A 16,150-nucleotide genomic window follows, 5' to 3' on the forward strand; every position below is an offset into this window, starting at 1 on the left:
CATAAGATACAAAAAAAGCTTTCCTTTGGGGATTGGCTTGCAGAGAAAAGAGGGTGGGGGCTGGGTGGAGGTAGGGAAAGGCAGAAAAAGCAGGAACAACTGTAAGCATAAAAAATGAAAATAAAAATTTAAAAATAATTTTAAAAATTGAAAAACTGTCTGAATTAGCAAGAAAACACAAGCCAGCACTTTGTTACGCATTAAGGAAATGAAATCCTTCTACATTAGTTGCAAAGAAATGAAGCAGAAGCTAAATAGAGTCAGTCTAGAAAGAACATGGCAGACCCAGTGTCAGGTGGGCTTGAGGCTGAGTGCGGGAGTCAGTATTTTCATCCTCTGTTCAGCTTTCCCTCGTCACAGGGTGAGAGAATGGGGGCGTGAATCCAGGAAATTCTCTGCCTTAGATTCAAGGAAAAGAGCGACAGAGGAGAGAGAGAGGATTGCCTCATTTTGGGGGATTGAATAAAAATACAATTATTTAGAGGGAAAAGATTTAGTTTGCACTGTCTTGTTGTCTGCAATATTTAAGACTCAAGAGAGCAACCAGGACAGTGAAGCAGGCGGCTCCAAGAGCGGCTCTAACAAAGGACCCGGAGCTCAGGCGCACACACCGCTGCCATCAAGACAGAGCTGCTTCGGCTGTCATTCAGTGCCTCCACAAATACCCGTTAAGCTTCTCTTCTCCCCTCAAATGTTCTGTTTCTTTGAGTTCAACACAAAACCCCCGAGTTTAAGTACCTTTAAATAAAGAAAGTTTCTCTTCTTCACAGAGGACTCAGAGAGGCACGGTGAGCACTGTAAATGGAGCCATATAAGATGAGCTTCTGCCAGATCTTCAGCCCCCTTCAGAGAGTGGTCCCAGCTTTCAGTCCCTAAAACAGTACATAATTACTAGGCCAACCCATTAGTAACTAACACACCAAGCATAGACAATGCTGTCTCTTGTTTTACTGTCTCATACACATGGAATATGCATGTTCTTTGCTGAGAGGCTACGCAGGCCCTTGTAGGTTATTGTCTACCCACATTCTGAAATACCTTCACCTGTAAACTTCTTGGTCGTCTTCTCCAGGCTGGCCCGCTAGATTGATTAGCCAGTCTACTGGATCTGCGATGCTCCTACCTTATCTGTTTCCCAACCTCTTTTATACATCACAGTTTTTCCTGAGCCGGAATCGGTCAGCACTGTTTAATTTCTTCTGTGTCCTACTTTTCATCTCACCTGTTTTTGGGGCTCAGTCTAGCCCTTTCTTTTCAAGTAATCTTTCTGTTCTTATAAATTATCTCTCTGTACCCAGTAGGTTAGTGTCACCTGCTTAACCTAGTAATTGCAATGCTTTTAGATCTCTGTCTCACCCTGCTTTTTACACACGCACACACACACAGCTCATACATACATTCACTTTAGAGAAAAAAAATATAACTCTCAGAAATGAGTTAACATGTTAGTCTCTTGGAAGCTAGAAATCAAAGTAATTGATAAAAAAGGTGTCTGTCTATAGAAATACTAAGTAACTATTAATGTTAACTCTTCTTTTGCTGTGATTAAGGTTCTCACAGATGTACTCATTCCTGCAACAATGCAAGAAATGCCTGAAAGGTAGGTTCAGTCAATAAAATGTGATAGTTTCTCAGTAGAGACTTTAACATTATATGCTATACTAAAGGAAAACATTAAATAGAAGTTCATTCATTTACCAAGATTAGTTTCTTTTAAATATCAATTTGCAGTCTTTAGATGTCTAATTTGTGCTCTGAATTAGGTACATGTCACGGCAGAGTAGCTGTGCTTACTTAGCAGCTGGCATGTGGCATGTGACTAACAGTGATAACAGTTGTTGTTTACTGAACATAACACAAGGATTTGAGACTTTGCATAAATTATTTTGCTTCGTTCCCATAATAAACCTGAAAGGAACTATGTATATATTTATCTCTTAATTTTACAAGTAACCCATGTTCATTGTGGAGAATGAAAAGCATGCATATATACATTTTAAAAAATAAAAAAATCACTCATAATCTCACTACATTCTTAATGTCTTTATTATTATCTCACGGACAGTTTTCTGGGAATAACTATAAATATGTACATTTTATAAAGTGAAATTATAGTATACATACTATGGCAGGATACTGTGAAAATATTTTCATATCAACAATATAGATTAACATTATCTCTTTAAATGGTTTCATAGTATCTGAAAAGCGCTATACTTTACTGAACCAATTCCTAATCAATTGGAGCTTTTTGAACACAATTCCTATTAGCTATTATGATCTTAAATTCACAAATGAGGAACCCAGGAGCATAAAGAAGTTAGTTTATTTATTATTTTCTGTTTATTTAAGTTATTTGCTTAGGTATTTATTTAGAGTCAGCTTATTAGTAAGAAGCTGTGACTATATTTTAATCAAAGCCTGTTTACTCCAAACTGCCTGCTCTTTTTCCTGTACCACATCTCTATCCTCAACTTACGCACTACCCCAAATATATTTAAACCTGTTTTATTGAACTATAAAAAGTACATAATTAACTGATTTTTAAAATTGTATTTGTTCTCATAGTATAAACACAACAAATATTTGCAATTTTAAAATAGCTTCTCTAATCGGCACATTTTTGATAATTTATCCCACACTTATTTTTGGAATATAAGAATATGTTACTAGAAATTAATATTAAATACCTGAAATTACATTACAGTTCCATTGTGATGGGCTCTCAAGAAGCCAGGATATGCAAAGTCAAGTGCACATTTACATTTTCCCAAAAATTTTTATAGAAAGTGATTAATCATGAGTTAATATTGATAATAATTATTTATTGAACACTGCATGTCAGGCTTTAACTTAAGCACTTCTCATGAATTATTTCATATACTCCTCATAATAATCTTGTTACATGGATACTATTCTTATTCCCATTTAACAGGTAAGGAAATTGGAGCCTTAGGAGATTGAGTATATTGAGCAAGATGATTAATGACAGACCTAGGCTGACTTCAAAAGTCATGCACTTGGAATCATACAATAATTGTGTACTTCCATCAAATTACATTTATGTAATGCATTTTGAACAATTTAGCATTTGACACATTGTAGTTTTTGTTTTTGGTAGCTTATTAGCAGACATAAGAAATTTTGCCAAAAATTGGGAACAGTGGGTTGTTTCATCTTTGGAAAACTTGCCAGAAGCTCTGACTGATAAGAAAATACCTATTGTGCGACGATTTGTATCTTCTCTGAAACGACAAACGTCTTTCTTACATCTTGCTCAGGTATGTTAGCAAGCCAAGTGTATTTGAATTACCCATTCAAAAAATGAACCTTCTTATGGCAAAGACTAAGGAACTTCCAGAGATTGGATACTAAGGATACAACAGTTAAATGCATCGTGATATCCTAAATAGAGAAAGGACATTAGTGGGAAAACCGATGAAATTAGAATTGTTTCTATAGCTTAGTGAATACTATCATACCAAGGTTAATTTTCTGATTTGAGAAATATGCAATGGTTATGTGAGATGATAATACTGGAAGAAGCAGGATAGAGATTATATGGAAATACAGTTGTGCCTTTGTATCCATGGGTTCAACAACAGTGGATACTGGGAACAGCTGTACTCTGCACTAACTCTGCAACTTTCTTATAAATTTAAAATTACTTCAGAATAAAAGTAAAAACACGATTCTGAGTACAATGTAAAATGTACAACTTTTATTTGCCACATGAATCCAAATAATAAAAATTAAGTTTGAAATAAATGAGCCCATGTGATACTTAATGTTTTGAAACCCACAAAACCAACACATTTTAAAACTACTTTCTAATTTGGCTCTCTTAAAGAGAGAAGAAAAAAGTGATTTTTTTTTGCAGTATATTCTTTTTTGTTGAATTTACTGGGGTGACACTGGTTAACAAAATTATATAGGTTTCAGGTGCACAGTCCTACAACATATCATGTGTACAATGTAGCGTGTGTTCACCGTAGTGTGTGCTCACCACACCAAGTCCAGTCTTCGTCCATTACCATTTACCCTCTCTGTGCCCTCCTCCACCTCCACTGCCCCCCATTCCCTCTGCCTGTCACCACGCTGTTGTCTGGGTCCATGAGTTTTTCCTTTTTTTTCTTTTTTGCTCAATCCCTCCACCCCACCCTTAAATTAGACTACATGGTTGTATATTGTGAAATATACTTTCCCTCCCCTCAAGTGATCATTTGTCTTAGGAAGGTTTCTAGGTCCCTAAATTTTAAAAGACTAGCTTGGAATAATTCCAGATAAAAAACATAGTACTATAAAATACCTGTTTTATGACCACGAACTAAAAATTTCATTTTCTAAGTCCAAAAGAGTTTTCCAACTTTTAACAGAAATGCTCATGAGTCTCAGTCATTGTTTTTTAGTTTTAAAATAAGACAACATTGCCCTGACTGAAGTGGCTCATTTGGTTGGGCGTTGTTCTGCAAAGTGGAAGGTTGCTGGTTTGATTCCCAGTTGGAACACATGACTGGGTTGCAAGTTCGGTTCCTCGTTGGGGTGCATGCAAGAGACAGCCAATTGATGTTTCGCACAAAATGTTTCTTTCCATCTCTTTCACTCTCCCTCTCCCTGAAAATAAATAAATAAATAAAAACTTTAAAAAAAATGACTTTTCCCTGAAGTATTCTAGAAACTAACACTTTCTTTTAGATAGACTATCAATACTATATTTTAATGTTTTTAAAAACTTTTTCTATACAGATTGCCAGACCCGCTCTCTTTGACCAGCATGTCGTAAATTCTATGGTATCAGATATTGAAAAGGTTGACTTGAATAGCATTGGATCTCAGGCACTTCTCACCATTTCAGGCAGCACAGACACCGAATCTGATATCTACACTGAACGTAAGTCCTCTCTCTTTGTTTGAGCAGAGATTCCCAGCTTCAGCACTATTGACATCTTGGACTGGATGACTTTTTGTTGAGGACCGTCCTGTGCATTATGGGATGTTTATCAGCATCCCTGGCATCTATTCACTAGATGTCATTAGCAATTTCTCTTCAGTTGTGAGAACCCACAAATGTCTCCAAACATTGCCAAATGTTCTCCTCTTGGACTATAAATATCCTACCTGTTGAGAATCTTGGTTTATATAAACATCTTAAATTTCTGGAAAAAGTGTTCTCTGTTTAAAAAACTGTATTTACTCATTATGGAAAATATGGAAAATTTAAAAAATATTGGGAAGAATATAAGTAACCCATAATTATATTGCCTAGATATTACCAAAATAGAAATAACCTAAGAATAATCAAAATAGTCTTGAGTTTTGTTCATTTTCTTCCAGTTCTGCATTACAAGCATACATGTTTCCATGCGTTCAATGCTTTTGGCATCATATGGTGTATGATGCATATCAAAATGCTATCTCTGCACAATACCGTTTTTCAAAGCAAAAAATTCATGATCAGGTTTGAACCTCCTGAGAGCTTACCATTCCCATATGGGTGACTTGATAACCAGGCTCAGTTTCCAGAGGCTAACAACCCAATATTTCTCCCTTCTTTTCTCCCTGAGAAGACAAAAAAAATTGACTTTGTATAGGTTATAGCACCAATAATAAATTGCTCTCTGGAGATGGTCCAACCTCAGCCCCATTTTCTGTTTCTTAATATAAAATTATATTACCCTTTGGGACTCAGTAAACCTTGAACTCTTTAATAAAATGATAATCTTAAATTGGCCCTTTAAATTTTACATGGTACAAGATTATTTATGTAAGCGGCTCAAATCTTCAGTGCAGAATTTAAGTTTTGTTAAAAATAAAGAATATTTCATAAAGCAGGAAATCAATAACCATAGGTCATCCTTTAGCTTTCAACTAAGTCATTCCATTTAATGAAAACATTAGATTCAAAAATGGTAATCAACTATATTTACAACTTACTCTTCCCTTGTATAATATACTTAAATAATATCAAAAGCTATATTTCAATATATACCAAGATACACTTACGATTAAAATTTTGAAGAGTAAGGTATCAAGAACATTTTTTATTACCGCTCTCAGGATATGAAATAAATTCCTTTAACACATTTAACTCAAACTACCTGTCTTTCCTTTTTTGTATAATATTATTAATGATTCCTAGTTTTAAGTTTCTTCTTGGTTTCAAAGTAGAGTGCAACATTCTGCTTTTTTTCTTTTACATATGGTAGATGACTCTATCACAGTGTTCCAAGAACTGAAAGACCTCCTTAAGAAGAACGCCACCGTGGAGGCTTTTATTGAATGGCTGGATACTGTGGTAGAGCAGAGAGTTATTAAGGTACTTTTCAATGACAGACTCATTACCTTGTTTTGTTAATAATAAAGGCTAAACTGGTTGTAATTTCTTACTGCTGGGGGCGGGTGACAGGCTGTATATAAAAATGCCTGGAGGAGCTTTGAAGCCCTACAAATAAGGCAGCCCAAATACCAAAAGGAGGAATGTGCCAGACCTGAGAGCACGGACGCCGATTCAATTCTATTTATCCTTTCTTGTCAAAGGACTGCAAGACAGGCACGACAGTAGCCCCTGTTATCTACAGTTTCACTTTTCATGGTTTCAATTACGTCCACACAATAGCAGTCTGAAAATATTAATGGAAAATTCCAGAAATAAGAAATTCACAGGTTTTAAATTCTGCACTGAGTAATGTGAAGATATCTGACACCATCCTATTCCACCACGGCAGGACGTGACTCTTCTGATTGTCCAATGAATCCATGTTGTACACGCTCCCTGACCCTAGTCACTCAGTAGTGGACTGTGTGGTATCAGATTGACTGTTTGGTATCACAGAGTTTGTGTTCAAGTCACCCTTATTTTACTTAATAATGACCCCAAAGTGCAAGAGTAGTGATGCTGACAATTCAGATATGCCAAAGGGAAGCTGTAAAGTGCTTCCTTTAAGTGAAAAGCTAAATACAAAGCAGTAAGATTTTTTGAGAGAGAGAAAAGGAGAGAAGGGAAGAGAGAGAAAAAGGAACCACATTCACATAACTTATTACAGTTTATTGTTTATAATTGTTCTATTTTATTGTTGTTAATCTCTTACTGGGTTTAATTTATAAATTAAAATTTCTCATAGGTATACATGTGTAGGAAAAAACATAGTATATATGAGATTTGATATTAACTGCAGTTTCAATCACCCACTGTGGATCTTTGAATGTATCCTCCCTGGATAAGTGGGGGCTACTGTGCACCTTCCCTATCAGTCAATAAAGTTACAGTTGAATAACATCAGTAGTGAAAGATAAATGTAGAAACTGGAAAGACTCTAGCCCTTTTATAAAAAGTAAGTTTCCATAAATGCTGGCAGAAAATATGATTTTAAGTATTTACATTTTTTTAATTCAAAGAGCTCTGTATTTTGTGTTTTCTCTGTGGTTTCTTCAACTCTTTCAGTTAACCTTCAAGTCATCCATCATGAAACAAGACAATAAGAACAAATATATCCATCACTAGTTGGTGTTAGCCATTCCATATCAAGGAAACTAGATGTAGTGTGGGGATTTTTTTTCCTCCTAGAAGGAAAACAGATTATCATTCAGGACCAGAGAAGTCAGAGTTAATCATTCACAGAAATATATAACCTTTCCTTCACACTTTACCTTCTGTTTTGTCAAAATAAAATTAAGAGATAAAATATTTTGTAAATTATTTCATTTTGTTGTTCAGTTCTATTAGGTAACAAAACCATACAGAATAAAGATCTGTAAACCTTAAAAATGACAGTAAAGACAGACTAAAATCAAAATCCCTGGACAGATCATCTTATTCAATGGAACAAATGGCAGGCCCTGCCATCTGTCCAGTTGTCGGACATTACCTACCCCCTGGTCTTGTGTAAGATGCATGTAGTAATGAGATGACAGATTTTTATAGTTCCATTTCATCCTTTTACTTTTTTTACTTTTTAGACCAGCAAACAAAATGGAAAATCATTAAAGAAGAGAGCTCAAGACTTTCTGCTGAAGTGGAGCTTTTTTGGTGCTCGAGTAATGCATAATCTCACCTTGAACAATGCATCCAGTTTTGGTATCATATGTGCTTTATGAAACTCTTCTTAAATGAGTTACGTCATTTGTCCCCCAGTCACATTTTCCATCAATTTTCAAACATGTGGCATTGTCATTTGTCAAACCATATCTGAATCTTGAGCAGTAGAGACTAGTACTTATACACCTGGGTTTTAGAGTCAGATCACAAGCAGAGTTCAAGTCTAACATCTCCCTCTGACTTAGGCTTTGCCCAGGCTCTCTGCTCATCATAGAAAGAGGAGAATATTACTTTCATTGAGTTTCGTAGGCGCTTAAGTGAATATATATCTCCTAGGACCTGGTAAAGAATAACTAATAGCTATTATCATTATATTCCATCAGTGCTTGGATAATTAAACAAACAAATAAACGATTATGATACCTTATTTTCCAAAGGCATTACTCATTGTGATACAGCAAATTTTTGCATCTTTTTTGGAAACCCACATAGCTGCATTTCAGGAGTTAAAGAGCAGCTTAGAAGACATGCTCTCTTGTTTCTGAACCATCTTTCTTGCTATGTGACTTGTGAATCAAATTGAGTCAAATTAGCTTTTTCAAAAACTAAATACCTTCTTTTTCCTAAAAACATTTTCTGAGATTCTTAGTTTATTGTTATAAAGCTATCTCATGGACAGTACTTCTGCATTTAATAGTTGCATTTTGAGAAATCTTCACATTATAAAATAGGTTACAATTAATTAAGTTGTTTTTATTTAATTTTCAATGGAATTAAATAAAATCAGTTAACTTGTATTGAGGGATGAACAAAATGTATTGAGTCTATTATTTGAATTCTCCTGCTTAAATTTGAGGTTTTTAAAAAATATACAACATTGAAGCCTGGCTTTATTCCATGAAAAGAAAAAAAGACTTTTGTTGAAAAATCTATTAAGAAGTTAAAGAAGGTTAAGGTTTTCCAGAACACTTCTACATGAAATTACTCTTTTGCTTCCCCCCGCCCCCCCGCAAATCAAAGAGTATTTTGTTTCAGGCTGTAAAGACGTCTTCTCACTTGATACTTTTTCTAGACCATGTTGGCCATTGTCTAATTATTTAGTACAAAGTAAACAGAAATAGAGTAGAATAGAGCTTATTCTCCCCAGGTTAAAGCTTATCACACTTCAATGTGTGCCCTCTTAAAGCATAAAGCATGTCTCACTTTCATCCGTATTTTCCTTTGATGTAATTAGTCGCCAAAGAGCTGGCAGGACAGTACACACAGTGAGTTGGGCAGGCAGTACACAGAGAGATTAGAGACCTAGGTTAAGCATGTTGGTCTTAGCAGGTCATTTAAAGTCCAACAAGTATTTGTTTATTTCAGTCGCTCCTTGTAAAGTATTGCGAGATGGTCACCGAGATAACTTGACTCCTCTCTCTCTTTCCTTCTCTTTCTCCCCTTTATTTCATCTCACAATGCCCTCTACCCATTCCCCATCGATAAACAAGGTTCTTTCCATTTGATCCGAATGCTCCTGGATGAATACATTCTCCTGGCCATGGAGACCCAGTTTAATAATGACAAAGAACAGGAGTTACAGAATTTATTGGACAAGTATATGAAAAATTCAGGTAATTTAAAATGTATATCTTGTTTTGAATATTTCAAGGATTTATAAGCATACATATTAAGTGAGTTTATAACAGTCTTAGAGTTTACCCCATGCATGTCACTGCTAACATGGTATACTAACACTAATGGGGCACTCTTTTTTTTCTTTTCTATGTATTACTCTTTTCTATAGAGTATTCAAAGTACTTACCTGGAAACTCTGAAAGATACAAAATCAATGTTCTTAACTTTTGAGAATTTAGGCAAAATTGAAGAGGTGACTGTAATCCAAAAAATATCTGTAATTCAAGACAACACATGTAGTATACCACCTTATAAATGGTGTAGAAATAAGTTCTCTAGTAGTTTAGAGAGGGAAGAGAACACGCCTCCATGGGATGTGATGGTTTGCGTTTTGAAGACTGTTCATGCCAGGGTGGATTATTTTTAGTGCTTCTCAGGATGCACCTTTACTCACAAGTGTACAGTTAACTAAAATCAGCACCGCAGCCAAGAGCAAAGGGCTGCCAGCTTGTTTCCCATGGGAATCAATTATCACGAGTTTCCAGATTTCTCATACAACACTAAAATATTTTCAGTTTCTTTCACTTGGGTTCCTCTACTAGGAATATGGGAATGATGTTAACTTTCCCATTAAAAAAAAAAATCCTTCCAGATGCAAGTAAAGCTGCCTTCACTGCTTCTCCAAGTTCATGCTTTCTGGCAAACCGTAATAAGGCGAGCACTGTTTCCAGTGACACTGTGAAGAATGAAAGCCATGTGGAAACACCGTATCTTCCTCTGTCATCCAGTCAGCCTGGAGGTTTAACCTCTGCCCTGCACCCGTTCACTGCTGGGAATACAGACAACATGCCACTCACAGGTATGCTGAGGACTAGCCAATAAAACCATTTAGGCTTCAGTATGTATCACAGGAATGTCTTCTTTAGTCTTCTTAAAATTGGTAACCTCCAGGCATTCTAAGAGTAAAAAAGGCTTATCTTAACTGACTTATAATAACAGTTTATACATTTTTTATGATTTTCAGCATTTGTTATTCAAACTTTTAGCAATACCATTGTTAACAAAGGTATCATACTCTGGCACACTCTCTTAGTTATATCAGAAGTGCAAATAGTTAGATATCTTCATTGGTTGAAGAAAAATCAGATTAGGTGTGCCTAGAACCCAAAAGGGCTGCAATTTATTTTTGGCTTTTGAGGAGACCTCTTTATCTTTTATTAAAAAGTGGATTCAGCCATTTTAGTGTGATCGTTGTAATTTTCCTCTTTGGTTGGGGATCCTCTTTGTGTCAGTCTGAATATTTAGTGGCTTGAACTAGCTACTAGATAATTTCTTCAGTCTGCTTATTGTTTTATATTTTTTTGAAATCCTTTTACATATATTATTTCATTGGACACATAGAATTTTAAACCCAGGAGAGCCTCATAGTTCAAGGCCTTCATTTGACCCATGGGAAGGAAGTTGGAGGCTCAGGGAGTTGGCGGCTTCCATGACTTGTGGCTCGTCAGTGGTGTTTGCATGATGTTTTGAGTTGGCTGCTTTAAAATCATGGTCCTCCTGACTTTATTGCCCTTTTTTTTAACTTTACAAATCAAGCCAGGTACATTCAGTTTGTTTTTTAATTATAGAGAAATGAGAATAGCAGATCCATTCGTTCTTCCCAAGCTTGAGCTCTAACCATCTCTCTACCTGTGGGAGTATGAAGCCATCTTAGACTTTCTTCCACAGTCGCTAACTCCAAAAGTCTCCACTGCTGTGAAATGTACATGTATTATGATTGTGTTTTTTAAATCTAAATTTTTTGGTGTTCCCCAGTTTTGTGGTTTTTGGATAATAGGAATGACTCAAGTTAGAAAAAGGTATAATAAATTTTTTGACTAATTTTTAATGAAGTGGCCCATCTATTCTAATATGCTACTAGTGAATGCTCTGGTAAATTTTTTCTCCAGGTCAAATGGAGCTTTCCCAGAGTGCTGGTCATCTGATGACACCACCCATTTCTCCAGCCATGGCGAGTCGAGGAAGTGTCATTAACCAGGGTCCAATGGCAGGGAGACCCCCGAGTGTGGGTCCGGTACTGTCAGCACCGCCACACTGCTCAACATACCCAGAGCCCATTTATCCTACTCTTCCTCAAGGCAACCATGACTTTTATGGGACCAACGCTAACTATCAGACTGTGTTTAGGGCACAACCTCACCCTGCTTCAGGACTCTATCATCGCTCTGAGCATGGTCGATGCGTGGCCTGGAGTGAACAGCAGCTTTCTAGAGACTTTTTCAGTGGCAGCTGCGCCGGGTCTCCATATAACTCTCGGCCGCCTTCCAGCTATGGACCATCCCCACACAGTCAAGATGCACACAGTATGCAGTTTTTAAATACAGGAAACTTCAATTTCCTGGGCAACGCAGGGACTGCCAGCTGCCAAGGAGCAACGTTGCCTCCTAATTCACCCAATGGTATGAAAAATTTTGAAGAATTTTCCTGGCTTTTGAGTTGGTGATAGAACAAATCAGACATGGGGTTCCACCTCTGCTGAGTAGCATGTCATCCCGTGTAAACTTTCTGAAGATCATGGAATCTTGGTATTTGGGGCTCATTTCTGCTGCATACAAACATATCCCTAATTCTGTGGTTTTGTTAAAGTTGTCCTTTCATATGCCATGTGTGATGAAAAAACTCTTATGTCAAACCATATGTTTGAGACCAACCTTAATAGCCCCCCCCCAAAGAATGTTCTATCCTTCACAAATATTTTTAGTGAATAATTTTTTTTCCAGAGATTTAACAGCAGATCTTAAAGATTAGGACCAAAACTATACCCCCTGTTAGGCTGATAAAACACTGGAAGTTAAGGAGTTAGGAAGATCTGTGGACTTCAGCCACCAAATTAGTCTCTATGTATAGGCTGTGCTGATGCTTCCCTCCTAAGTGTAAGTCAGTCCTTCTTTCAGAAACATGAATCTGTAAATAAAATTGGTATTTGACAAGTAGGGTAATCTTTGTGAGAGGTGAACGGTGCTTTTTTCCCATTCATAGGAAGATCTTGGCAATTTAGATGAAGGAAATTGAATTAGAGAGATATAGTCTTATATCTCAAAATTAATAACAGCATAACTCATGTATATTTAAAAAAAAACAAAAAACCAACACAATGAACCATTCCATACATAGGTAGAAATCCAACTCCATAGTAAATGTAGATGTAAATGTAATATTTACAGTATGATATCTTAAGGCTCTACCCTATCATCTTGTCCCTTTTCATCTTCCTGAAGATATTCTTTGGAAGATAAAAGAGTTATTCTTTGAATAACTCTTCCAAAGAATAGATAATTTATTCTTTGGAAGATAACTTATTACAAAGAATATGTACCTGAAATATTCTTTGTAGTAAGTTAACAGCCCATTTTTGGCATTTTCTATTGCAGGATACTATGGAAGCAACATAAACTACTCAGAGTCTCATAGACTTGGATCGATGGTGAACCAACATGTTTCTGTCATCAGCAGTGTTCGCTCACTGCCTCCCTACAGTGACATCCATGATCCACTCAACATTTTAGATGACAGTAGTAGAAAGCAGACCAGCTCGTTTTATGCAGACACAACACCTTCAGTTGCTTGTCGAACTCCAGTAGTAGGTAAATTATTTTACCTTATTATTTTAGTAGTTCTTGAAAACATTTAAAAAAGTTGTTAACCTCAGGAATGTAGTATTGCTTTGGAGGGTGACTGTTGAGATGGACTGGCCACTCATGTACCTTCAGTTGGTTTATCACTTTGGATCTAATGTTATATTTTTGTACCTGTAAGTAACAGTTTACCATTTTTTTCAGAATGTATATCACTACTGCTAAAATCTACTGCTAGATCTGTTATTCTTTCCAAAAAGAATAGCTGACATCTGTTATGTATGCAGAAATGAATATAACCTGTCAAAGGCAATCTAAAAAGCTGTGGATTTTATGAGAGCAATAATGATTTCTCTCCCGTCTTGTTCACGGATGGACCCAGGGGAAGAACCAACAGATATCTTTGGACCCGTAATCTCCATCACTACCTTAAAGCCATTCCAAGTTTTAAAAAATCAGTGACTTGTGGTCATGGTTACTATCATTTTCTCAACTGTATGTAAAATGTGATTAGATCCCTCTGTAGAAAATGTTGCCATTTTTATTGTTCTATAACATACAGTTTAAGTAAAAATGAGCAAAACCGTGCATTTGCTATGAGGTCCCATAGCATCTTCTTCCACCCAGTTTGCTGTACCTAAGAAAACCCTGCAACGTGAACTAGATATGTCACCGGCACCCAGCAAAGTGTCTGCCACATAGTAGAAACTCAAGAAATCAAAGTTGAAAAGGGGAAAAGTATACATAGAAATTTAAAATTTCTTCTAAAATTACTAATAAGGTATCACAGGACAACTATATATCCATGTGAGTATCAAGGCAGAGTGTTAATGTTTATACGAGATGGAAACCTTCCAATGGAATTGATTCCATACTAGCATAAGGGCATTAACACCCAACTGCAGCATAAGGGAAAATGCGATAAATTCTATCTCTCCCCACTCAGTGTGCTTTTCTAATAATTCAATAGGAAGCACTTCTTCCCTTCCTGCTACCATCACAGATGCTCCCTGAGCAGAGTCTAGTAGCTCATCTCGTGCTATCTGCAGATGGTCATTGCTTCTAGGTTACTCTAATGAAGCAGAAAATTCCACTTCAGGAAGTTTCCTCACTGTGAGACTAAAATGTACTGTGTTGCTATTGTTACTATTAGTTCTGTTTACTTGTAGAGATAGTGTAAGCTTTGACAGAGCATAGCTTAGGTGTCAGATGGATTCAAAGCTTTAGTTGTCAGGCCTGGCTTACAAGTAAATTGCCCACGAGGCTTCCAGGTGAGAACAGGGAATAGAATAAGAGGGTAAGTTGCGTAAGGGGAGTTAGAACCCACCCTATGTCTCCTGAGTTATAAATCCTGGTTTTTGGTGGCAGAGAAGATGGCACTTAGAACAATAAAAAAAACAGCAATGATAAGGCAGCAACCATAAATGTGAGAAACGTAGTGTTAGTGAACCAATTAGTCTGATTTTTTTGAGAGCTTACTATGTGCCAAACTTCATTCTAGGTGTGGGGATATGGTAGGGACCAAGCCAGAGTTCCTGCCTGTAAGAAGTTTACATCTCAGTAAGGGAAGATAGAACGATGAATATACAAACAAATGCCTTGAAAAGATAATTTCAGGTACTCTGAAGTCAATTAAATAGCGTAAAATGACATATAGTAATGGAGGAACTGCTTCAAAGGTAGTTGGGAAGGGAAGCCTGAGGTGAAAACATTGGAGTTGAAAGCTAAGCGATAAGGAGGTAAATGACATGAAGATCTGATTCTGATTCTGGTAAGTGACATGAAAATCTGGTTCTAGGCAGAATAAACAGCAAGTGCATAGTCTCTGAATGGGAACGATACTGGAAAGCTGAACGTACAGAAAGAAGCCCAGTGTGCTTTGAGCATGGTGAATGAAGAGAAGAGTAGCCCAAATCAGAAGGTGGATAAATCACCCAGGGTGCTATGAACCAGGGCAAGGAGCCTGGATTTTGTTCTGAGTGATGGAGAGTCATTTTTAACATTGGAGCAAAGTGACAATCTGATGTACAATTCAGCAAGGTTATTCTGGCCCTACCAGCAAGATTATCCGGGCTCTATCTGCAGGGTGAGAGGGCGAGACAAAGGTGAGGGTCACGAGACCATGGAGGAAGTTGCTGTCCTGGTCCAGGTAAGAAGATGATGGTTTGGACTACAGCTGTCGGGGTGCAGATGGAAAGAGGAGGTGTATTGGGCACATCTTTTGGAGGTAGAGTTATGTGAATTTAAATTTAACATGGAGTTTTCATTGTGAGCTGTATAGAAGAAATAAACTCTGGAAGAAGAGCAGGGAGAAGGATGGAAGAAGAGGATGGCTTTGAGAAATCATGCACACTCAAATTTAGAACAGATATGTGTATTAAATGCAAAAATAAACATAGAGGCCTAAAGCGAGTGGCACTTGCAAAGATAATGTCACTTTTCAATCGCTAATTATGTTTTCCCTTACAGCATCCAGCTTGCAAGCCCCAATCCCTTCCTCCTCATCCCAGTGTATGTATGGAGCCTCCAGTCAGTATCCAGCTCAAGAAACCTTGGACTCCCATGGAGCCAACGGGAGAGACATGGTCTCCTCTTTACCACCCATCAACACTGTGTTCATGGGAACAGCAGCTGGAGGCACTTAAATCAGCAGTGTTGGGTGGGGGTTAAACTTTAAAAATCTCTACTGCTGACTATTATTCACTCAGACTCTGATCAGAGTAAAAATAATGGAATACGCAGTGTCAGGACACTGTTTTTCAAGTCACTGGGACGAAACGATGGACAACTCCCTATAGTAAGTGGAGATACTTGCAGAGTTGACCTGGCACACAAATTGTTTAAAATGTGATCTCATTATTAA

At 37.0% G+C, this 16,150-nt stretch overlaps 1 protein-coding gene across 1 annotated transcript in view; it reads left to right on the forward strand.

The window, feature by feature from the left end:
- RFX6 (regulatory factor X6) overlaps positions 1–15,932 on the forward strand; it is a 52,871-nt gene extending 36,939 nt beyond the window's left edge. Inside the window, exons 10-19 of the mRNA XM_054568909.1 lie at positions 1,551–1,600; positions 3,122–3,281; positions 4,747–4,891; positions 6,207–6,316; positions 7,957–8,074; positions 9,526–9,648; positions 10,305–10,511; positions 11,602–12,111; positions 13,084–13,296; positions 15,757–15,932. Of these exons, the coding sequence (XP_054424884.1) occupies positions 1,551–1,600; positions 3,122–3,281; positions 4,747–4,891; positions 6,207–6,316; positions 7,957–8,074; positions 9,526–9,648; positions 10,305–10,511; positions 11,602–12,111; positions 13,084–13,296; positions 15,757–15,932 (1,812 nt within the window). The remainder of the gene's footprint in view (positions 1–1,550; positions 1,601–3,121; positions 3,282–4,746; positions 4,892–6,206; positions 6,317–7,956; positions 8,075–9,525; positions 9,649–10,304; positions 10,512–11,601; positions 12,112–13,083; positions 13,297–15,756) is intronic.
- Positions 15,933–16,150: the final 218 nt, after the last annotated feature.

Source organism: Pteronotus mesoamericanus, unplaced genomic scaffold (genome assembly GCF_021234165.1).
Source record: "Pteronotus mesoamericanus isolate MK-2021 breed Mesoamerican mustached bat unplaced genomic scaffold, CSHL_Meso_final contig_20, whole genome shotgun sequence".
NCBI lineage: Eukaryota > Metazoa > Chordata > Mammalia > Chiroptera > Mormoopidae > Pteronotus > Pteronotus mesoamericanus.